Source organism: Protobothrops mucrosquamatus, unplaced genomic scaffold, assembly GCF_001527695.2.
Source record: "Protobothrops mucrosquamatus isolate PMUCROS unplaced genomic scaffold, P.Mucros_1.0 scaffold687, whole genome shotgun sequence".
In the NCBI taxonomy this organism is placed as follows: Eukaryota; Metazoa; Chordata; class Lepidosauria; order Squamata; family Viperidae; genus Protobothrops; species Protobothrops mucrosquamatus.
Window position 1 is genome coordinate 70374 of NW_015386973.1, and position 24011 is coordinate 94384.

A 24011-nucleotide genomic window follows, 5' to 3' on the forward strand; every position below is an offset into this window, starting at 1 on the left:
ATGACCAGAATTCTTTTAACTGGGTTTAGAAGACAAAGCCTTGCATTCATTTTGTCTTGTATGTCTTTCCCCTATTTGCTCCAGTTTCGGTTTTGACGTCACGGAAAGACAGATGTAGGGAAGCAGGGCTCTGCCTCCTGCGCTGATTTCTTCCTGCTGGGGACCCGAAAAGGGCCTAAAGTTGGCCCGGAGAGGCGACAAAGTAAGAGGGGACCCTTATAGATCGCGGGGAGACAGCGGTTGACCCACTTGATCCAAGGAAGCCCTCAGAACCAACAGGAGAAAGACTGGCCACACCCAGACTGCTGACCTTCGAAGAAAAAAGCGGCATCTAACAAGTGCAAGCAACATGTTTGAATCTGGGCGAGATTATTTTCCTTCCTCTACAATTTTAAAACCTGTTCTTGGGGGGGGGGAAGTGACCTGAAAGCAAGGAAACTCCCAGAACTAAAGGGGGGTTCCTTTTTTTAACCCCTTCTCCCAGAATAAAAGCAGTGGTTTAAGCTTTCTTGGGGGGAAATAGAGAAGACTATAAAATTAATTTGGACACAGCAGAGAGACTTAATGTTGGAAAAAGTCTGGGAAGTTATAATACTTTATAATAATACTTTGGGGCAACTGCTCTGGAAGTGAGCCTCACAAACAGAAGTGGATTACAAATCTTTTTTTCCCCTCCCTTTTCTTTCAGGGAGTTTATTGGATTACAGAGATTATAGACAAGAACTATAAGAGTTATTTAAGACAAATTTGAATGATATATTGTGGTACTGAATATAAGATTAATGGTTTTGTATAAGATGGGCATTTGGGAAAAGTATTAGAGCTGATAAAAGATTTGGGGGGTGGAAACAAAAATGAGTGTTTCAAATTTAGCTAAAACTGGCAAAAAAACACCCTCAGCCCCATCCTCCACCTCTGCAAGCCCTGTGTATCAGAGATCAATTGAATCAATGCTTCAACAAGAAAAATCTAACAACTTTCAGAAGGAGATGCAAGCGGCATTACAAGCAATCCAAGAGGCAATCTCCTCTCACAAAGAAGATACAAGGAAAAATCATGAAGAGACAAAAGACAATTTTGATGAAACGAATCAAAAAATTCATAACATAAACTCTCAATTAGAAAGCTTCTGACAGATGGTTATAAAGAATGAACAAAGAATTCAGAAAATAGAAGACAAGTCAGTAGAGACTGATCAGAAGATGGAAGAAATAAAAGATGAAAATCAGAGGTTAGTGCAGGCAAATAGAGAATTGGAAGATTCAATGGCAGTTTTGGAAATGGAAAAGGCATCTTATTTTTTAAGATTTCAAAACATAATGGAGGATAAGGAAGAGGACTTTGCAGACTTGATGATAGAGCTAATATAAACAAGTTTATTAAAGCACAAATATAATGTAATTTTTTTCTGCTGGATGGAATACAAAATGAAATCAGTATAGAAAAGAAGAGGATGAGGCAGCTACTGTAACCAAGATTTAGAACTAAGGATGTAAATTAAAGTTAGACATAATACAAACTAATGACACCACGTTTATAATCTGTTAAATCAGACTCCTCATTCAGTTAGAACTATTTGCTCTTCACTAGAATTATTTAGTCCAATTTTTCATGCAACATATTTTCTGGCAGTGGGATAAGCCAAATTCTTCATATTTCAACAACCTTTCATTTTACAAATACACTCTTACCCTGCTGATCTTTGGCTATCATGACCCTAGTACAGTAAATGCTGCAAGGAATTTTATCCTCCAGTCAGATACCAATTTTTGCATTCCCTCACTGGTCAGGTGGAGGTTGGCTTATGAAAAATACTAAGCATTGTGAGGAGGCAAAAATGGTGAAGGAAATAAATCTAAGACAAGGGTGATATGCAAATATACACATTTTGAATATTATTTTTGGAAAAGGCGTTTTCATTATGCATAGAAAAGAATGTAAGACTTAAGAAATGTTTACTTCTCATTCTAATTCAAATGAATTAGCACTGATGAATGATTAATGGAAAGCCTCCAGACGATGAGGGATTTTATCAAACAAATTTTTAAAATACTATTGGTAGATATTTTCAGACAACTTATACAGCAAGAATTAAAAACAAATAACTGTTAAGAATAAAACTTCGATATATGTGTTTGTATATATACTTAGTTAATTTTTAAGCCATATAAAATATTTAACTATGAGTGTTAGAGAAATTAAATGTACTACTTAATTTCTTATATAAAATAGGTAGTTCTTGTTTGTGACTTCTTTGTTCAATGACTGTTTGAATTTATGACAATGATGCAAAACTTTACAACCAATCCTTGAATTTACTATTTCTGCAGGTCTGCAAAGCAAAGAAAAGACAGTTGCAGTTTCACTTGCCTGTTCCAATTGTGATCGATAAATGAGGACTACCTGTATTGGTCTGGATTTTAGCTTTCATAGCACCTATAGTGTTAAACTTCAATCTTTCATTTACCTGGTATGTTGTTTTCTTCAATGCTGTCCTCAACAGACAGAGTGGAGCAGTTGGCTGGACTAACTGGAGAGCTGGAATTAAAGCTTGCGTATCTTACAGAGGAGTTGATTTCAAAATAGTCATGGCTCTGATTTAATCGATGAAATTCAAAAGCTGATACTATTGATGTACGTTGCTTGGGCTGGAAAAATAAATTAATTAAAATGTAGACACTACTTTATTCTTTTTTACAAATACAGCTCACTGTCTCTATTCAGTTTTTAAAAGCAGATGCTAAAAAATGTTACCAACTTCTTTAAATGCACCCAGAATAAGAAATGTATTATAATCAGAAATACAAAATCAAAGTAGCATTATACATTGTTCTACAAAAACAACCTGAATGCCAATTAAAAAATATCAAACTCTTGGGAGGTATCAAAATATTTATTTATAAAATAACTATTCCATTTTCTATCACCAAAGTTGCACTGGAAATTATATACAGTAATGAAAAGAAAGGTTAATATTAGCAGTTTCAAAATTGTTCTAAACTTTAAAAGACAACATGGGAAAATAAACATAAGAAAATCCCTGATGGATCAGGGATCAGCCAATGACCCAAATAAATCAGCATTATCCGGTTTCTTCTTGGATAGTGGATATTTAACACATTCAACTTACAATTCAAACTGTAGCATATAACCATCAAAACTATAAAACATTGGGTTTTTTCCATAACTTAAAGCAATCTTATTTTTAAAACAATGAATTGATAGTTATAACCACATTTGCAGTGGAAGTACTAATAATGAAGCTAATGCTTAAATAATTTGGACACACAAAGTTAAAAAGAAAGTAAGGAAGATACATGTCCCTGGAAAACTGGAAGGCAATTAAAAAAGAGGCTAACAGAAGACAAGGTTACTACTAGTATTATGACTGATGACATAAAATGAACTCACAATAACCCAAAACAACCACAGTTATAAAAACTTTACAATTTGGATGAAATGATTGGATCATGGTGAATGAAAAGCAACCAAACAACAGAACCACATCAATGGCAACAAATTCCATAGTTTGACAATTAATGTAAGTTTATTTTCAATTGTTCATTCTGAAGAAGCCTAGAATAATACATTAAAAGGAACAATAAAAAAGCAATAATTTTATTAAAATATCAACCACAAAATATCTATCATAAAATAAGATAATACAAAAATTAAAACATGTATGTATATATGTATTAAACAAACACATCTTAAAACTCTGATTGATCCTGAAATTAAAAGGTTTCATTGTCATATGCTTAATGTTAGTCATTCTTTATAATCTTGGAAACTGCAAGTGAAATTTTCAGCCCACACTTATTGTGAATTCAATTTATTTATTTATTTAGCAGATTTAGATAGCCACCCATCACACAAAAGATTACTCTGGGCAGCAATGGCAATAGAATCATAGCAATAAAAAACCATGACATACTCAGATGAAAAAGAAAATATAAAACCCAAGATGTCAGGAAAATAACAGTCACTTCACATCATATAGCCACCTTGCAGGCTCACCATAGTCAAAGATTAAAACCAGCATCTTGAATTGCACCTGGAAGCAAATGCAATTTGCAATGCAATTTGTAGACAGAGTGTAACATGTGCCATCCTGGGGCACACACAAAACTGTCTAAATAGCCGCATATTGCATAAATTGAAGCTTATGGATACTCGTCAAGGGCAGCCCTATGTGGAATGCATTACAGTAAACCATTCTGGATTTGAACAGAGTATGAGTAACTGTAAGTAGAGCTTTATGCTCCAGGAAGAGGCACAACTGGTGCACAACATAAAGTTGTGCAAACACCCTCTTAAATAAGACTTCTGACTGCTTCACAAGCGTCAGCTCTGTCTGAGGCAGTGTCACCCCATCCAATTCCCAGATTCCAGAAGACCCAAAAATCCAAAGCCTTGTCAGGATTCAGCTGAAGCCTGTTGTTTCCCATTCAGATCCTCACAGTCTCCAGACACTGATGCAGGACTTTAACACTGCTTAGTTTGCCAGGGGAAGAGATATACAGCTAGGTATCATCAGTACACTGATGATTCCTCACCCTACAACAGCAAATGAACTCACCCAGGGACTTCATGTACATTTTAGATAGGTATGGAGAGAGTACTGAACTCCATGGAACCCCACATAATATGGGCCAAAGGCAAGACTTCTAACTCGCAAACACCGACAGGCACTGGCCCTGCAGAAAGGAAGCAAACTAGTACAATACTGTACTTCCCACTCACAATCATGGAGCCAATCCAGAAAGATACCATGGTTAATGGTATCAAAGGCTGCTTAGAGGCTCCTGAGAGCTAGGATAGATGCAATACTCCATTCTGCTAGTGCCATAGATCATCCAAAAGTGCTGCCAATGATGTCTCCATTCCATGCCCAGGTCTTAGTACTGATTGAAAAGGGCCAAATAACCCATTTCATTCAAGGTCTGCTGAAGCTGCTCTTCAACCACCCTCTCACAGCTTTCCCTAGGGAGACTAGACACCAGACAAAGGTTGCTTAGTATGGTGGAATCCAGCAGTGGTTTTTTGAAAAGGAGGCAAACCAAGGTCTTCTTAAGGGGCAGTAGAACAACTGTGGAATTAACCTCCACCAGAGTCTAACTACACAATACCCCCAGGCAGACTTAATTAGCCAGGAGAGTCTAAAACAGAGCTTTTTTAATGGTTTGAAACTCTTCCCAGGTTTCTTGCTACTTTGCCTGAATTTTATTTTGGCTTTTAAATATGTTCTCCCTTCCATTAATTTCTCAGCATCTTCATAATCTCCAATACATTTTTCATTCTTACTTAAAACAACATTGTCTGTAGACCAGTTGTATTTTCCTTGCTCGCCCGTTACTTGTGTGGTCTGGTTTCCAACAGGCTGCAGACCAGTACTGGTCCACAGTCCAGAGGTTGGGGACCCCTGCACTATATAACAGCAGTCCCCAATCTTTCTGGCACCAGGGACTGTTTTCGGAAGAAAAATTGTCCCCCACATTTAGTTTCAGTATAGCACTCTAAATTTTAACATAGTAATGCAGAAAAGCATTCTCTACCTCTGTTTGTGTGTGTGTGTGTGTGTGTGTGTGTGTGCTTCCATGTCTCTCCTTATATGGTGTCCCTTCAGTCTAGCCTACTGCATTGGATATGTATCAAAATAATTTGATTTTTTAAACAACGAGTAATCTTCAAGGTTGATAGTGAGGTCCTTATTTCATTAATTCATTATTCTTTCAAAAATATTGAATGATATACTTGAATAATGTTCTCTAAGAGAATCCAGTGGGAATCTTGTCACTGACTTCAATTAAGTCCAGACATTGATTTAGTAAAGAATTAATCAAAGAGCATGCTATTCAATGCTCTCCATCATCTGTTAACAATTCCATGTTGAAAATAGCACTTAAAAGATGTATCTCATAACAGCTTGTTCTAACAATAATTTTGATGCTTCATTTTTATGCTTGCCAGCCAATGGAGAAAATATCTGTGCAGATAGACATATGGCTTATACAATTGTTACAAAGAGAGTAATAAGAAATCTTATACAAATAAAAGGAATTTTGCAGTAAAATAGCATAAAAGCAAATAGTATAAACATTGGATACTGAATTTTTTATGTAATTTTATTATTAATTTTAATACAATAGTAATTACTATATAAATAGTAATAGTATTACTATAGTATTATTATATAGTAAAGTTGGAAGGGACCTTGGAGGTCATCTAGTCCAACCCCCTGCTCAGGCAGGAAACCCTACACCATTTCGGACAAATGGCTGTCCAGTCTTTGTATTCCTTGTAAGCCTGTATTTTTTTCTTCTCTTTAGAATCTTTACTTCTCTCCAGTATCTGGTTTCTAAAATCATCACTTATCTTTGTTATGGTTTACAATACCCAGAATAGCCAAAATAAATCTATTTCCTACCAAAAGCTATTTTTATAGTTAATTCTAAGATCTTAAAATAAAAGTAAGAACTGAAAATTTATCTAGCCTGTTAGTCCATTTAAAACATTCTTTGATCAAAATCTTATTTAGTTTTCTTATTTATTTCAAATGCTTTCTTAAGTTTATAATTATTTTTTCTTTTATTCAGAGTGGAAGATAAACTTATCCAATAAAGACTTTTCAAATTTATCATTCTGAAGGTCTCTAATAAAGCTATTAGAAAGCCATTTCTGAAAGTGATTAGAGAATAAGATTTGCAAACTTTAAAAGGATCTGCCATGGTTGAGAGCAAGATGGCTATTCCCGTCATCTCCCAGTGATCAAATCCATGGATAACCACTGTCCTATGGTCTCCTTAAAGGGTGGAGAAATCTGGAGCACATGTGAGGGGCATCCCATCTTCTACTTTTCTAGAAAAGTTCCAAGGAATCAGTCTACTCACTAGTTCCTTGATCTTTGCCATGGTCATTGGGTCTGCTTTTGCGGAGCTATCTTTGGTTTGCCATACCCCACCCCCAGAAGTCCAAATACTGGATACTGATTTGGAGGAGAAGCAATAAATTAAACTAAAAATTAAATATGTAATTGCCAAAGTAAGTATACAATTCCAAATCATAGTTTAATGTTACTGTATATGTATACATGAAAACAAGTCTACAGAAATGATTGATCTGATTTCACTTTGCTGGATTTCTGATTTATTATTTTGTGCAAATCAGGAATAAGCATTTAAAATAATATATGGTTTCTACACAGGCCAGCTAACCAATCTACAATTTTTTACAGTTTTATTAACCAATTGATTTTAATTTATTCTACAAATGATATGTAATTCACGTGCACAAAAAAGCAAAGCACCAGATAAAGAACTGAAACCTGATTTATTCTTCCACTGAAACCAAGAGAGCAAGGGAACATTAACTGGGCTCTGTGCTGCTCAGGCACAGAATGCCAGGTGTTGTTGCCCACAAGCTCTCTTCTAATATCTACCAAACAATGTCAATATAGACAAATATGTTTATTTAAAAAAACAAATTTAATGACAATAAACTATCTTTGGGAAACATATTTTACCAAATGTTTAATATTCTAAACTGATCAGTGTCTTTTAATTCATTTTTAATTGTTTCCTGCTTCCATTTAATATAGTTTGGGACATTACTCTCTTGGACAAACATTTGTCTGGGATAGTATAAGGATTCCTGCCTTGGGTTTGGAGTAGAAGACTTCGTAGGTCCCTTCCAAACCTATGATTCTATACTTCAACTGCTATTTAATTTGGTTGGCTGTGATTCAGTTTACTGATTTATGATATCTTCATGATGACATATCACTGTGACCTCATCCATATAATTTGCAGGATTCAATGAATATCAATGGAGATAAATGTGGCCTAGGTCAACGAGGTAAAAAAACCCACAAATGGCAGAAAGAAAAGCAGAAGGGAAGTATGCTAAGCAATTTAAATATATATTCAGTATAATTCTAATGTATATCAAAAATTAGGCAATACAAAACTTAGATAAACTTTCAATTCAAACTTATTTAAAATTAAGTCTATAAATACCAATAGAAGAAAATCTTTGTAGCTCAGTATTGAACTTTGGAGTCCTTGATGCTCTCTGAGCTTGATTGTTTGATTACAGAGGTTTTGTTACCAAACTAAGTAACATGATCAGTACTAGAAGGGAGTGAGGTTTGCTCTCATTTTATGTACTAGTGGCTTGCCCTATCAGCACTGGTGGGAGTGGTCTTAGTGGTTCCCTGATTAGACTGTTCTTTAACTGTTAACTTGTTTGTCAGACAAACAAGTGTAGTGTATTTAACATTAAAATAATAATATACATTCATGTCTTCGTATCTAAACAAGATACATCTATCTGCAATATTTAGGAATTTTATTTTAAAGTCTTTAAATGAGCCATATTACAATGTTCATATTGGAAACCTAAAAGAGAAAAAGATTATCAGATAAACTCAAATGAAATAATATGTATTTATGACTACTCACCTGAGGTCTTATAACTTTTACTATATTTTTCAGTGCAGTATCTGGTGATGGAGGAGAGCAGTCAGGTGTTGGCCCTGTTGAACTGTTTCTATGGTTACCGGTACCTGGTGCAGTAATTGCTACTTGAGGTGCATTATCTATGAATAAAAATAGTGTTCTGGTGATTATACATTATTACACAGAATATACTGTGAAAACAGGAAATGGCTTTAAAAACAAATGATTCAGTATTTTATAATTTGTTATAATTATTAGATTTATAATCCATATTGTTTGCATTCAGGTTGAAATATTCATTTATTGTTTTCTACAAAGCCTGTCACTGATCACAGCTAATGCTTAGCATTTCAATGCTGGAAACTATTCACGTGCAGAAATGGTTTTATGTTCATAGGTTGCTTGTCAAGACTAGAGGGGAAACTGGAAGTGTGACAGGGAAAAGTATTTAGCATTTAGTAATATTAGTATGATATTCTGCTTAAAAATGGATAGATGGTTAAAAATTATAGTTCTTCTGTATAAGAATGCAGAAATATACTAAAGACTTTCTAAGTTCCAACAAGTGATATTAATTAACTAGTGGGAAAAATAGCTCATCCATTAGGACCTTTCTCAACCTCATTCACCAGGATGTGAATTGGTGACTGGACTGCCCCACCAGCCAATTTAATGACCTTTTAAAAAATCATCACTATCACCATTCAAATGAACATAAGAGTCAAATTAACTTTCTAGATATGATCTTAAGTGGGAATTTTATACAGAGGAATATAGCCTGGATGTAACTACTGACTCTAAACTAAGATACATAAAAGCTTTTTTTAAGTATTTGTATATACTTAGATACTTAATTCATACTTAATTTGTATATACATATAGGCAAATGAGCAGGAACTTTGTGCAGATCCTCCTTGATGCAGTTCTTGCTCACTCCACTCATGTCCTTGTTAATTCTCATTTGGACTATTGCAGCATTCTATGCATGAGGCTGTCCTTAAATACTACCTGCAAGCTACAGCTATTTAGAATGCTGGATAACAACTTAGACATGGCTTTTCCAACAAGTAGGATTGGCCTAGGGAATTTTAGTGGGGTTTTTAAGGGAAATTTTAATTATTAGGCCATTACAAATATTTCCTTTTAATCTGGTTTTAAATCGATATTTATTGTAATATGGGTTTTATAAGGCTGTCAGCCGCCCTGAGTCCGGTAAGGAGAAGGGCGGGGTACAAATCAAATAAATAAATAAATAAATAAATAAACTTAAATGAGTTTCAGCTGGATTTTATGTATGTACAATTCTTTTATCCTTCTTGATATTGAGGCATTATGACACGTGATTGCTCAGAAATCAGTGCTTTCTCATTTACTGTAGTAGAAAAAACCTGTTTCAATTATACTGACATTTTTGGATAATATCTAAGAGCAGAACCTGCAAGGAGTTTATAAATTGGGCCTATATGCCATTATACAGTTAAAGACTGCATCTAATTTTTACTATGTTTTTGGTTTTAATATTTTTGAATTTTAATGACTTTGGTTTAAATATTTTCATTATACATAGATGTGATTTTATAAATCTTCCAGAGTTTGGTACAAGATGAGCAGCTATATACATATTTTAAATAAATAAAAGACATTTCTTTCCCAAATTATATTCTTCTAAAATATGAAATAGGAGAAGCTATCACAATTATAAAAAGTAGTATTGCAAAAAATAAAAATAAAGAAAACATCCAGAACAGTGTCAAGATTACTCTTAACGCACAGTTTATTATATGAGGAAAAAATAGCATATATATAGTAGTCAAACACTGAAATTCAGTCACCTCCTCATTGGTCCTCATTTGTTCACCCCAGGAAAAAATCTTGAAAGTTTATATACTTTGGTCTGGACTGTTCTAGAAACAGGAATGAAGGTATCACAGAACAATGGAAACTGAAATGCTGACAGAAAAAAAGCATTGCAAGCTGTATTGGAGAGGAAGAAAATGGAAACCAGTCTTTTTTCCACAGGAATTCAAAACTATAAAATATTTTTGGAAGTTAATCTTTCAAAAGGGTGCAGACATCTGGCTGGATATCCACTGAGGGCTAATACAACTTTGACTGGATTGATATGTGTCTCAAGAAAGCTAGGAATGCTCTCTTTTAGTTTCAAATATATATTAGGACCATATTTGGGAGTGGCATGAATTTGTTAAGCACTAAAACAGCCTCGGGTTAGGCAGCTAAAAGCAGCACTAGATAGCCATATAACTTTTTGTTGTGGCTTACTCTTTCTCACAAGGAGATGGTCTGGAGAAATTGGAACAATAAATATCCTTCTCTCTAAATGCCAAATTTATTAGCAAATACAACTCAGCTGGACCTGTCCTTAATGCTTGTTAGTGCTTCCTGCACAGACAAGCATTAAGTAATAACGTTCCTGCATATTTCTCAAAATCAGCTAATAGTATCAACAAAAAAGTAGGTAGCACAAACAGCAATACTTATAAGATCAAAACCAGTAAAACACCTATTTTTGATGAAACTCCTCTTGTTATTTCTAAAGAACAAGGTTTCTTTGTAACTGTTGTATCAAGAAAATCACAGAGACCATTCTCATTTTCTACAGGAAATGTTTCTGAAGAAACAGATGGCACTGCTTCCAGTGTAGCACTCCTCTTCTTTGGAAAGGCTTCCTGAAAAATAGAAATAGAATTATATAATAGAGTTGCCCTTGTAGAGGACAGAAAATAAAACTATTTAAAATGGTCATACCAATATAACACTATCATACTTACCTGAAAGTCAATTAAAACAATTATAAGGATTAAAGATTAAAGTTAGTTTTTAGAGCTCCTCAAATACATCTTTGAAACAAAAATGTATTTAAAACGCTATCCACGAATGCATCTTAATAATAAAAATTACTATTAAATCATTATTATTTGCAAAAATATATATGTAAATAAAGAACAATTGCAACCAGCTTGCCTTCCATAAAAGACCTGTATATTGTGTGGGTCAGAAGGAGAACTGTGAAGACCCCTCACATCTAGGACATAAACTGTTTCAACTCCTCCCCTCAGAACAGCTCTACAGGGTATTGCATGCCAAAACAACTAGACACACAAAAAATATTTTTCCCCGTGCCATCACTGTGCTGAATACCTAATTCTTACAGTGCTGTCTAATGTCTATGTATATTACCCATATAGTGTGGTTGTATCATTATTTATCTTTCTTATTATCTTCTTTACTCCCCGCTTTTATTGAGGAAATGATGATGATGATGATGATGATGATGATGATGATGATGATGATAATGATGATTCTGTTGTTTTGCATATAAAGTAAGTGTTTCTGTATTGAAAATACATTCCTTGTGTGTCAAATCATACTTGGCCAAATAAAATTTAATTCAATTCAGTTCAATTCAATTCAAATATCACTGCCTCAACAAGCTATGGACATTTTGCATTTCTTAGAGAATGTGTAAGGGACATTGTCTTCAAATCTTTCAGAACTTTTTCTATTTCCATGTAGAAAGTTATCTTATTATATACCTAGCTCATATAAATGGAAATTCTATATGTTCTATATATATATAGAATTATATGGCCCATTTAAAGTTGTTATGTTCTCTTTTTAGCTCATATAATTTTCAGAGCCTCACAAGGCTTTATCTGCCACTTAACCGATTTATCATCAGCTGGGCATCTGGAAATATAGATCACTTTTCTACATCTTCTGCTATTAATAATAGCAAAATAATAATACTAATACTTTCACTAATAATAATAGCAAAAGAGAAAAATGAACAGTTATATCCTACTTTCCTTTCCGTCTTTAGCAAGATTGCCGCTTCTCAGCTAAAGCATGATCTTGAAAGGTTTGCATAGGGTTGGATGAGAGGAGAAAGAAAAGAACTTCAACAGAATGAATTTGGCACTATCATTTTTCAGGCTGCAAATTCTGAAAAAAATCATATTGGAACAAATGAAACTCTTCACAAAAGAAGGTTGTACTGTCCTACATATTCATGCTGGAAAAAGAGATTTAATGCATTTTCAAGAATATATTAATTGTTGTTTCATAATTGAGTAATATATTGAAACTCAAATTCTGACATTCATTGGTCTAATTTTAGTCTCAACTAGGGATGATTCAGTTTTCAAATTCTACAAACTAATCTGAAATGCCAAAGCTATCTGAAGAAAAGAAATATGTTACCATATATCAGTTACTTGGCAAGAAATAATTGAAACTAGTTCTATCTTAGAAATAGTAGAAAGTTCCCAAAAATGTACTTAATATTAAAAGTGTCATATTAATAGTGCACATAAAAAAACAATAGTAGACTGTAATCAGAGTTGTGCAGGGGGGGGGGGCTAGAATCTGATATTGGTACCAAACAGCAGAGCTGCTTTCCCTGATAGTAAGCTCACAGTGATGATAGGCATAGAGAAATATTGCAAGAGATAGGAATAGACCACTGGTTGTCTTCTCCCCTCTAACAATATCCATAATTCCCAATTCTTTCCCCTCCCCTCTCAAGGGCCCCATTATACTCATCACATTACCAGCAAATAAGGCCAGCTCTAACACTCAACACCCAGCAGGCACCTAGCTCATGTAGTTGCAACTTTCCATCAACTTAGCTCACCATCAGCACCCTGCTGTCAGCATGTAAATACAAGGAGAGAAGGAAGAAAATAGTGCATTCTCACATCTCCTTAATCCAATCAAAGCCCCCACCCTACTGTCTCTCACCTGAAAAAGGGCAAAAGGCCCAAGACCCCTCCCAACACTCCTTCACAACCCTTCCCATGCCAAGAGCTGTGGTGGCGTAGTGGTTAGAATGCAGTATTGCAGGCTAATTCTGCCGACTACTAGGAGTTCAATTCTGATTGGCTCAAGGTTGTCTCAGCCTTCCATCCTTCTGAGGTCAGTAAAATCAGGACCCAGATTGTTGGGAGCAATATGCTGACTCTGTAAACTGCTTAGAGAGGGCTATAAAGCACCATGAAGTGGTATATACAGTGGTGGGGGAAATTATTTGCCCACTGACAAAGAAATGATCAGTCTATAATTTAATGGTAGGTTTATTTTAACAGTGAGAGATAGAATAACAACAACAAAAAATCCAGATTCAGCTTCCTCCACAGATTTTCTATGGGATTAAGGTCTGGAGACTGGCTAGGACACTCCAGGACCTTAATGTGCTTCTTCTTGAGCCACTCCTTTGTTGCTCTGGCCATGTGTTTTGGGTCATTGCCATACTGGAATACCCATCCACGACCCATTTTCAATGCCCTGGCTGAGGGAAGGAGGTTCTCACCCAAGATTTGATGGTACATGGCCCCGTCCATTGTCCTTTGATGCGGTGAAGTTGTCCTGTCCTCTTAGCAGAAAAGCACCCCCAAAGTATAATGTTTCCACCTCCATGTTTGACGGTGGGGATGGTGTTCTTGGGGTCATAGGCAGTATTCCTTCTCCAAAATGGCGAGTTGAGTTGATACCAAAGAGCTCGATTTTGGTCTCACCTGACCACAACACTTTCACCCAATTCTCCTCTGAATCATTCAGATGTTCATTGGCAAACTTCAGACGGGCCTGTAATGTGCTTTCTTGAGCAGGGGGACCTTATGGGTGTTGCAGGATTTCAGTCCTTCACGGCGTAGTGTGTTACAAATTGTTCTCTTGGGGACTATGGTCCCAGTTGCCTTGAGATCATTGACAAGATCCTCCTGTGTAGTTCTGGGCTGATTCCTCACCATTCTCATGATCATTGAAACTCCACAAGGTGAGATCTTGCATGGAGCCCCAGACCGAGGGAGATTGACAGTTATTTTGTGTTTCTTCCATTTGTGAATAATTGCACCAACTGTTGTCACCTTCTCACCAAGCTACTTGGCGATAGTCTTGTAGCCCATTCCAGCCTTGTGTAGGTCTATAATCTTGTTCCTGACATCCTTGGACAGCTCTTTGGTCTTGGCCATGGTAGAGAATTTGGAATCTGATTGATTGGACAGGGTCTTTTATACAGGTAACAAGCTGTGATTAGGATCACTCCCTTTAAGAGAGTGCTCCTAAGCTTGGTGCCTGTATAAAAGACACCTAGGAGCCAGAAATCTTGCTGATTGATAGGGGATCAAATACTTATTTCACTCATTAAAATGCAAATCAATTTATAACTTTTTTGAAATGTGTTTTTCTGGATTGTTTTTGTTGTTATTCTATCTCTCACTGTTAAAATAAACCTACCATTAAAATTACAGAGTGATCATTTCTTTGTCAGTGGGCAAACATGCAAAATCAGCAAGGGGGGGGGAATCAAATAATTTTCCGCCCACTGTAAGTCTAAGTGCTATTGCTATTGCTAAAATGCTAGTGTAGGTCCTCCAGTCCAGGATCTTTCTCCTGTTTCAGAGACAAAACAGCTGTGACAACAGAATTGCCACAAACTGTAGTCATTACATGGCTAATTGTTGTCCATGGACAGTTCCTAGGACAGGGCAAGAAAAAAAATGACAAAAAGAAAAGCCAAGGTGGCTGCTGTCACATGTGACTGGCCATATGGCAACTGCAGGAAGCAGGCCAGTTCTTTCACATGACTACTAACCAACTTCTGCTTCTGATGCTGTTCCTCCCCCAGGAATCTAAAGATCTCATCAGAGAGAATATTATGCCACTTTTGCCACTAAGATGTTCCCATATCAGTCTAAAATACATTAACTGATTGACTATGAGCCATCAAACTGGTGTCAACTCACGTATATTTTTTTCATGATAATCTGTCCCTCTTCTGGTCTTACAGGTCTTCTAGTTGTGTACTTACTGTCACTATACCTGAGCCCATCCACCCTGTTGCTGATCATCCCTTTTCTTCTTTCCTTTCACCTTTACCAAAATTAGAGTCTTTTATCAAAAGCTAAGTCTAAAGTAGAATAATTTGACCCTGATCATTTTTCCTTAAGAACAAATTAGGTGATTTGTTTGATGATCAATTTGTTTGTTTTCTTGGTTGTCAACAGTATTCTCAGGATTCTTCTCCAAAATCAAAGTTTAAAACCATCAGTAATATTCTTATCTTGCTTCTTCAAAGTCCAGCTTTGGTCCTATAGAGTGTCACAAAGAATACCATTGCTTGCTCTTTTCTGATCTTTGTAGGTATAGATCAGGGCTTTTCAACCTTTTCACCCATTGTACCACTTTTAGGATATGGCAACATCTGAGTACCACCAGTTGCCTAGCAAGGTGTCAAAAACTTGATGACCCCCCCCCAAAAAGGAAAAAAGTGATAAAGTACAGGTAGCCCTCAACTTACAACAGTTCGCTTAGTGACTGTTCAAAGTTACAATGGCACTGAAAAAAGTGCCCCCCAAGCCACAGCCGAGCAAGACACCTGCCTGCCCGCCCGGCGGCGCTCTTCCTCCCGTCCAAGGTTTTCATTGTTGTGAGCATTTCTGTTGAGGATTGGCAGCGGGGGTGGGGTGGGGAGGTGTTTGATTTTTATTCCCATCTGCTGGGTGGTTGCAGCAGGTTTTGGTCACTTCACATGATCCTGGGACACTGTGACCATCATAAATATGAATCACTTGCCAAGCATCTGAATGTAAATCACCTGGAGATGCTGCAACATTCCAGCTGATTGGCACTTCTGGGCTCAGCAGAAGTGCCAGGATCAGCGCCGAGCTCCAGCTGGAGCCTGGCGCTGATCCTGGTGCTTCTGCTAAGCCCTGACAGCCCTGCAGCTCCAGCCACCTCTCGCTCAGGCTTGTGTGGTGCTGCCACCAGTTCAGCTCATTCCCCTCCCCCGCTACCACTTTTCTAGGATGGTCGCGTACCACCTGCCAGGTGCCAATGTACCACAAGTGGTACCCGTACCACTGGTTGAAAAGCCCTGGTATAGATGACACATCATGTCATCTGAATATCCTTTCCAAAACCTTCATAACTGCTCTGCCAAGAGCTAGTGTCTGGCATATTTCTTGACTTCTTATCCCTTTACTTTACTAGCTGATTCTAAAAGTCAAAAGCTTTACACCACTTCAATATTTTTACTGTCAATTCTGTATCTGTGCAGAATTGTGCCTGTTGTCATTAATTTGCAAACTTCAATATTTATGTATATTTTTAATGGAGGTCTATAAAAGATCCTAGATTATAAATCTACAGAAAAATCTTCTGTTTAAGTGAAAGAAAAACAAGTAGTTTCAAAAATCAGGAATAAACTTCACTTCCGGGAAGACAGCCAACTGGTGGCACGCCTGGGGAGAGATCTCTGAAGCATTTCTTCCTGGGATGCAGCTCTTCAACCTTTAACTGAAGGAACTAGCATTCCTTCAGTTGTTAAGTATGGGTCAAAGAACTTTCCCTCGGAACCCTCCAAAATAGTTGCAAGCTGGCAGACAGCTTCTGGAGTTGTCCGAAACAATCTGCATGCCAAAAGCTGGGGAGGGAGGGGCTGCAATCTGTTCGAGTTTGAAGAAGCCGATGTTTGAAATCCACCTTTCAAACGGACAGTAACTTGTGCCTTTTCCTTCTTAATCACTTTCCTGTCTCACGCACAGAAGGTTGCTGGATTCCACTTGAAACAGGCAGAATAAACTCAACGGATGAGGTCATATGAAATTACTTTTATTCCAGGCATCCTCAAAATATTAACTCACAGTTATTGTAGAGGTTCTTCTAGAATGTAGGTTGTAATCTGGACACATCTCGTAGGTAAAAGAATAATGGATTTCCCCATTCTACGTAAATGTTACATGTTGCTACGGAGCTCCCAGCCTAGCCTCGTGCTAGGATTCATGGAAAAAGATAATAAAATGGCATGTAACAGGATGTCCAGTAATAAAAGCACAAGACCCTCCCAGTGGCCAATAGAACACAAATATAACCATGTAACAACTAAACTACATTTCCCAGAAGTCCATCTCTTAAGGAGACGGCTTTTTAACCCTTAAAATGCTACTTGCTCTACACACAGTTTTCTAAGCTAGATATATGCTCTGGCCAGATGGCTACATACTGGTCCAGCACAATCACCTTCAAAGACTATTATTCTTTTCAAGCCAAGTTAAAAAGAGGCTCTTTTTAGTTACAGTCTGTTATGCCTTTTTGAAGACTCACACCATTTTAGGGATTTCTCTTTGTCTTAAACAACAAGGGACTATTAAGGCTGCTAAGGCAAGCCAAATAAGGAAATGCTGATGGAAACATATAAAGAATGATGGCTGTGATTTTAGTTTAATGTTGTACTAACTTGTAGCTTGGTTTTCTCTGCTGTGGGTGGCAAAAATTTTCTGATCTTGACTAAAAGTGGAAGCCAAGATGGACAAACAGAGTATTAGAGATATTCTTGAAAGGTCTTTAAATAAAATTCGCCAATTTGTTGACCAATTTGTTGACCAGCTGTGCTCTAAGGATGATAAAAAAAATCCTCTCAAATTACTGAGATGCATATATGTGGAGAATGCTATGATACTACCAAGGCAATTTCACAAACAGTTGTAATTTCACAAATAGTTGAAAAGGCAGAAGATGCAGGGCAGCGCCTTACAGTTTTGGAAGAACCTGATACTAACTTTTACTATTATGGTGTTAATATAAAACCTGCAACACAACTGAAAGAAAACCTCTGAGAAAAAAGACAAATTTGGGACCTTCTCTTTAAGGACATTAACAAGGCTGAGGATTACAATGTAAATATAAAACCTGCAACACAAGAAAAAAGACAAATTTGGGACTTTCTCTTTAAGGACTGAGGATTTCATGATAAAAAGAACCTCCCGGGTAAAACTTCTAGACAAGAAAAAGATTTTATTCTATGAAGATAATAGGAAGGAAACATAAGGAGACAATTGGAATTTTCTTTGTTTAATATGTGTAATTGAAAGAAAGGTTCAATTTAAAATTTCAAAATGTAATCTTTTACATATATATAAAATGAATGCTTAAGTAACTTTTAAAGTAGGCAAATGTTATTGAAAATCTCTTTGAGATTTTGTATGTTAAGAACTAAAGAAAAAAAAGTATTAAAAAGTTTTGATTTTAGAAAAGTACTTAAAAGAAAGTTTAGCATTTTTCTTTAAAAGGGTGGGGGAGAAAAAAAGTACTTTTCCCAGTAAGGTCAAAGAATTTGAGAAAGTATACAATATATAGTATACAATATATACAGTATACAAAGTTAAGTATACAGTTAACTTTGTTAATAGAAACGGTGTTAGTTTACAAAGATTAGTAGGGGCAAATAGAAACATACTGTATACTATTTCCACAGCAAGGTAAAGCAGGAATGGTTAAATTGATCATTCCATTTAAAGAGGAGAATATACTTGAGTATGTTTTTCATTTGGATACCAATTCTGAATTTTGTGCTTGTGATAAAAAATGTATTTTTGAATTTGGTTTTATCAATTAGATAGAGTTGTTGTTATAGAAATGGTTAGTTACATTATATATATATAAATAATATATAATAATGTGTAAAAACAAAAAGGTGAGGCTAGAGAGTTTTTACTTTGTACTGTGCTAAAAAGAGTTGGACGTCAACACTTTTTTTTTTCTTTTCCCTTGTACCTCACACCTTCTCTTCCCCTTTCTTTTTCCCTCCCTTAATCTCTTATTTCTATTTTTTCTTTGTATTTTATATTTTATATATTATATAAATTATGTATATATATGGCAAAATCAGGAATACTTAAGCGGCAATAGCAATAGCATTTAGGTTTATATACAGGATTCTCTGGACAGTTTACAATGTAAAAGCATTATTTGCTTATTGCCCCAAACAATCTGGGTCCTCATTTTACGAACCTCAGAAGGATGGAAGGATGAGTCAGCCTTGAGCCCCATCAGTACTGACCATTAACTTTTAAAAACAACTTTTAAAGAACAAAAGAAACTTCAAAAAGTGCAGTTAAAAAACAAGGCATACTTTAAAAAAACAATCAGCTGATAGGAAAAGATGAAGACCCAACTTTCTGGCGACTCCTATCAGGAATTGCAATCTTCAAGATTCCTCTTCCTAGGTGTGTCCACGGTCATCTGAAAGTCATCTTGGGTGATTCTTAGGTGCTCCTAATCGAATCCGGAGAACAGCGCCACCAAAAAGCAGCTTTGGCAGCAAAATCAGCTGATATTGGACAGAAGAAAAAGATCACCCTGCCGCACAATGTGACCAGGATCTTATTTTTCTGTCAGCTTTTCCAATCCTAGGGTCTTGTTGGGAAACACCCAGCCAGACAAGGAGGAGGAATCAAGTGAGGAATTAGTTGTTGCACAGCTGCAAGAGTACTGATTCCCCCCCCCCCAAGCCCCATGGAACCTTAGTTATCTGTTCCCTAGGGAAGGCAAGCAGTCTGGGGAGATTCCTGCATTGTAAGTAGAATACAATAAAGTAATTAGTTTGAACTATACACATGTGGATCTGGTTGCTTGTACCTTACAGGTCTCTATATTTACTGGAGGGAAGGGTTAGAGGTAAAAGGGAGCATTTATAATTTTAGCATAGAGAATAATATGGTTTACAAAGAGAAAATAGTATGATTTATATTCACCTTATTAGGAAAATGCTGACATACTCAGCTTTGTCACATGCCTGATGTGTACAATGATATGCAGTTACCTTTTCTCAATTTTAGAAGTTCCACCCACTAACACCAGTATAATGCTATTTTTCTATTCTTCCCCAGAAGAGCAATTATCTCTACGGAACAAGTCTAATGCAGAGCTGAATAAATTTGACAATCTCACTTCTTCCTCCATAAAGACATTTAAGTTTTTCCATTCATTTTTGTCTACTGCACTTAATCAAAGTCTATTATACTATGCCTACATCTTCTAGTTCTCTCTTTTATCCATCAAGATTGCTTCTCTCTTACCATATATCAATTTATTGAGCTAGGGTGAGTGCTAAAAAGATAAATTTCCATTGTTGGAAGAAATTACAACAGCAGAATTAAAACCTGAACTGAAGAAATGTGGTTTTTTTCAGCCTTTGAACTGGCTCTCTATTGACATAAAAGATACAATGGATATGTATTATTAGTCTTTTTTGTTCTCATTTGTTTGGTTTTCTAATCTGCAATTTGTTTTCTATCTTGCAGGGTTTTTGTTATATATTCCAGTTCGGGCTCATAGTAGGCAATTTTTAAAAAATTGTTATTACTATTTCAGCAGAAAAAATTACGGTTCCTGAGAATTGGCAACAGGAAAAACAAAGTTGAGTAAATATTAGTATGTTGATCAGTCTTCCTTAGCCACAAATCCTATTTTTCAGTCCATTTGGAGAAAAGAACATGCTGTATACATAGGAAGAAGAGTGTTGTGTTAATCTATCTACATATTACTAAAATTCTGATTCCCATAACTTTTGAGTAAAATGGTGTGCCATAGGGCAAACTGTTTTGTACCAAGGTACCTAAAATAGACTAATCTACAAATTGCATCCAAAATCTAGGATCCATAACTCCCATGGAATCAATAGCTAATATTCTGAAGAAGTCTGGTAGCACTTTTTCAAATTATCAAATTTTATTAAAATGCATAAGCTTTTATGAGCTACAGCTTGTTTCACCAGATGCATGGAGTGGCTAAACCTAATGTCTACCTTATCCTCCACATTTATACCAATACTCTAGTTGTCCTTTCTCTTGCTGGACTTTTGCCTTCATACTGATGAGAACATCACTCAGGCCCCAAAGAACTTTTTCCCTTCTTCCTAAAGCTGTATAGTTACTATTGATGTGCTGAGAACCATGCTTGGAATATCATTGATGTCCATTCAGATGTGTAAAAAGGAACTGTCAAGGTCAGAGAAAGTTACTCATCAGTTAATCATTTATTAACTTGAACTAATAATCAGAATCTAACTATAAAGTCTAACACACTTTGCACTATTGTCAATTTCACCAAGCCCTTCATTGCATGCAAATACTTTCTATCCACTTAGCCTGTTGTTAGCCTTGTAAGGTAGTACTATCTTTTTGTCTGAAAGTACCCCCTCCTGTCCCTACTTTTACTGATCTGAAAACTAGAAAGTGTCCCTTCTGATATGCTTTTGCCACTCCTCGTTTGGACTCAAATTTCATTTATCAAACCATCGTCTAGGACTCTAGATAGAAACAATCCAGCAAAACAGAAGGCTATCCGATAGCCTTAAAAACTGAAATAATAACAGAAAGAAAATACTCTTTTTTAAGCATATGAAAGATAAGTATAATCTTTGACAAAGATAGGAAATAGGGACCATGCTGGACTAAAGACTACTGAAAAAACTAGCGTCCAAACTGGTGAGCAGCCTAGAATTTGGAGTTCAGTGATCTTAAAGCTGTCTCTTGATACGAAGTAGACTAGACTATAAACTATATCTCATCCTTTATATTTCTCTACAATTTATTTTCCCTACTATTTAAGTAGATACAAATACAGATAGCAAAGATGGACAAGACTTTGTGAATGGAGGTTAGATATTTCTTCTGTACTTATCTGGAAAATGATTTCAATATCTTTGTCAACAGCCTATATACGAAACAGTTTTCTTTTGTTACTCAAGTGAAACTTAAAACCTGTGCTATAAACAAGTACAATGACAAACTGAGTGGGTAGAAGGTAGTTGCAATGAGATTAAAATTTCTAGCAATAAGTAAAAACACTTCAACATAGCAGTCCTTTTGTTAGTGGCCAGAATAGCTTATTAATCACACTAACATGACTGTGTTATATCAATAAAAAGGCTCCAGAAAAATACAGTGGTCAATGATCCCAATACCACTGAAAGATTTAACAGAACTAGGAAGAAATCTTCTATAAAAGCAATGTAATTTCAGTTCCATACCCAAGCTTGGTACCTAATGAAACAGGAGCTAGATAACTATTTCATCTAGGATTATTTTATAACTGCAGCTGCACCACCCTAAAGTGAAAGTTGGAGACTGGACAGAAGTTATCCAACACATTTTGAATGAATAGTAGCTTCAAACACAGTTTACTTTTCAGTAAACTGTCTGCAGATGCATCCCTCAGTCGCTTAAAAGAACTAAGATGGTCATAGGGCCAAGGGGAAGAACAGAGGTTACTGCCAAAAACCCACATCCTTGGAGTCTACAGCATTTTAAAAGATCCCAGATAATATTGCACAAATCCATATCAATTACCCCATTTGCCCTTGTCAAAGTGGAGTCTGGAGCAAAACCATACAAAAGTAAAATGTCAGTAAAATGTCTTGCAAACTTGTCACAAAACTATGAAGAATTTTTTCCATCTATCTTTTCCCACCTACCATCTTAACAGTGCAGTTGGATGTCATTATGAAGGTGCTATGAAAGTGAAAGGCTGGCACTTTGCCATCTTTATTGCTATATGTATTCAGTAATACTAAATCCACATCTTCTGTCACCATCACTTAAAGCATTGCATCTGATGCTTCATATCCCAGATTTCCTCAGTAAACCATGAAACCCCACCACTGTAAAATACAGGTGGTTTGTTTCTGATTTCTGGCAAAAACTGCCCAATAGCAAACAATGGGTGTTTGCTATGGAACATTCACTTAACAATCACAGCATTTGCTTAACAACTGCTGCAGAAAAGATAATAAAAACAGGTCTGGTTACCTCTTTGCCAGGCTCAATTATGGCCTTAAGTCAAGAATTACTGTGCTTTATTTGATTAATGATCAACATATGAAAATATAACACAAAAGTAAAATCCAATACATAGATGAAGTAAAATACTAGCATAAAAAGATAAAATGTAATATAGCTACTATATGTCCAAGTATAAATCTGAAATATTATTGTCAAAAAAGGAAAAATACATATCACCTAAAACAAGATCACTAATATATTAAACCGGAAGTGATGAATAAAACTGAAGTGGTTATTTCTGTGAGCAGTTATGGCTTCATCATAGCAAGACAGAATTTGGCTACTACATAAATGAATCTTTTAAATGTTTCACATATAAATTTCTGGCCTTTCTGGAAATGTACATATTAAGGGAAGATTATAAGCAGGCCTGATATCCCGATATAACTTGTAAATAATACATACAAAATGGTTTCAATCTCCCATGAGCAAGTACACATGATTAATGGGATTTTGGAGTGTCTGTTTTGCAGCAGTGCAGATGGTAAAATGTTATGCCTGGCTTTGAAAAATGCTATCCTCGATTTGGGGAAAGTTAGATTTTTTTTTTAGATATTTTGTTGGTTTCCAATTTTTGCCCTATTGGGCCAATCTATTAACTTTGGCCTGAAACTCCACATCTTTCTGGTGAGTTGTTTGGTTTAGTCATTCTCTTAAAAAACATTAGTAGTATGGAAAATTCATATAATGCCAACTTTTGCTCTACAGCCTTTTCAGGGAGAAAGAAAATTGTCTGTTAAAACTAGAGAGGTCATCCAAATGGAAGAGTTGGATTTTTAGCCAATAGTATCATCATCCTATCTCAAACATTAACTGGGCATTTGCTGTTCCATCGGGTGCAGTGAAGATTGATCTCCAAATTTTTGTTTACACTGATTCCAGTGCATCATTCTACAATATTCTTCTATAAATT

At 35.9% G+C, this 24011-nt stretch overlaps 1 protein-coding gene across 1 annotated transcript in view; it reads right to left on the minus strand.

Moving 5' to 3' along the window:
- LOC107289403 (ankyrin repeat and sterile alpha motif domain-containing protein 1B) overlaps positions 1–24011 on the minus strand; it is a 114292-nt gene that overhangs the window by 44122 nt on the left and 46159 nt on the right. Inside the window, exons 10-12 of the mRNA XM_015818158.1 lie at positions 10978–11143; positions 8460–8596; positions 2468–2648 (exon numbers count right to left, since the gene is read on the minus strand). Coding sequence (XP_015673644.1) covers positions 2468–2648; positions 8460–8596; positions 10978–11143 — 484 coding nt within the window. The remainder of the gene's footprint in view (positions 1–2467; positions 2649–8459; positions 8597–10977; positions 11144–24011) is intronic.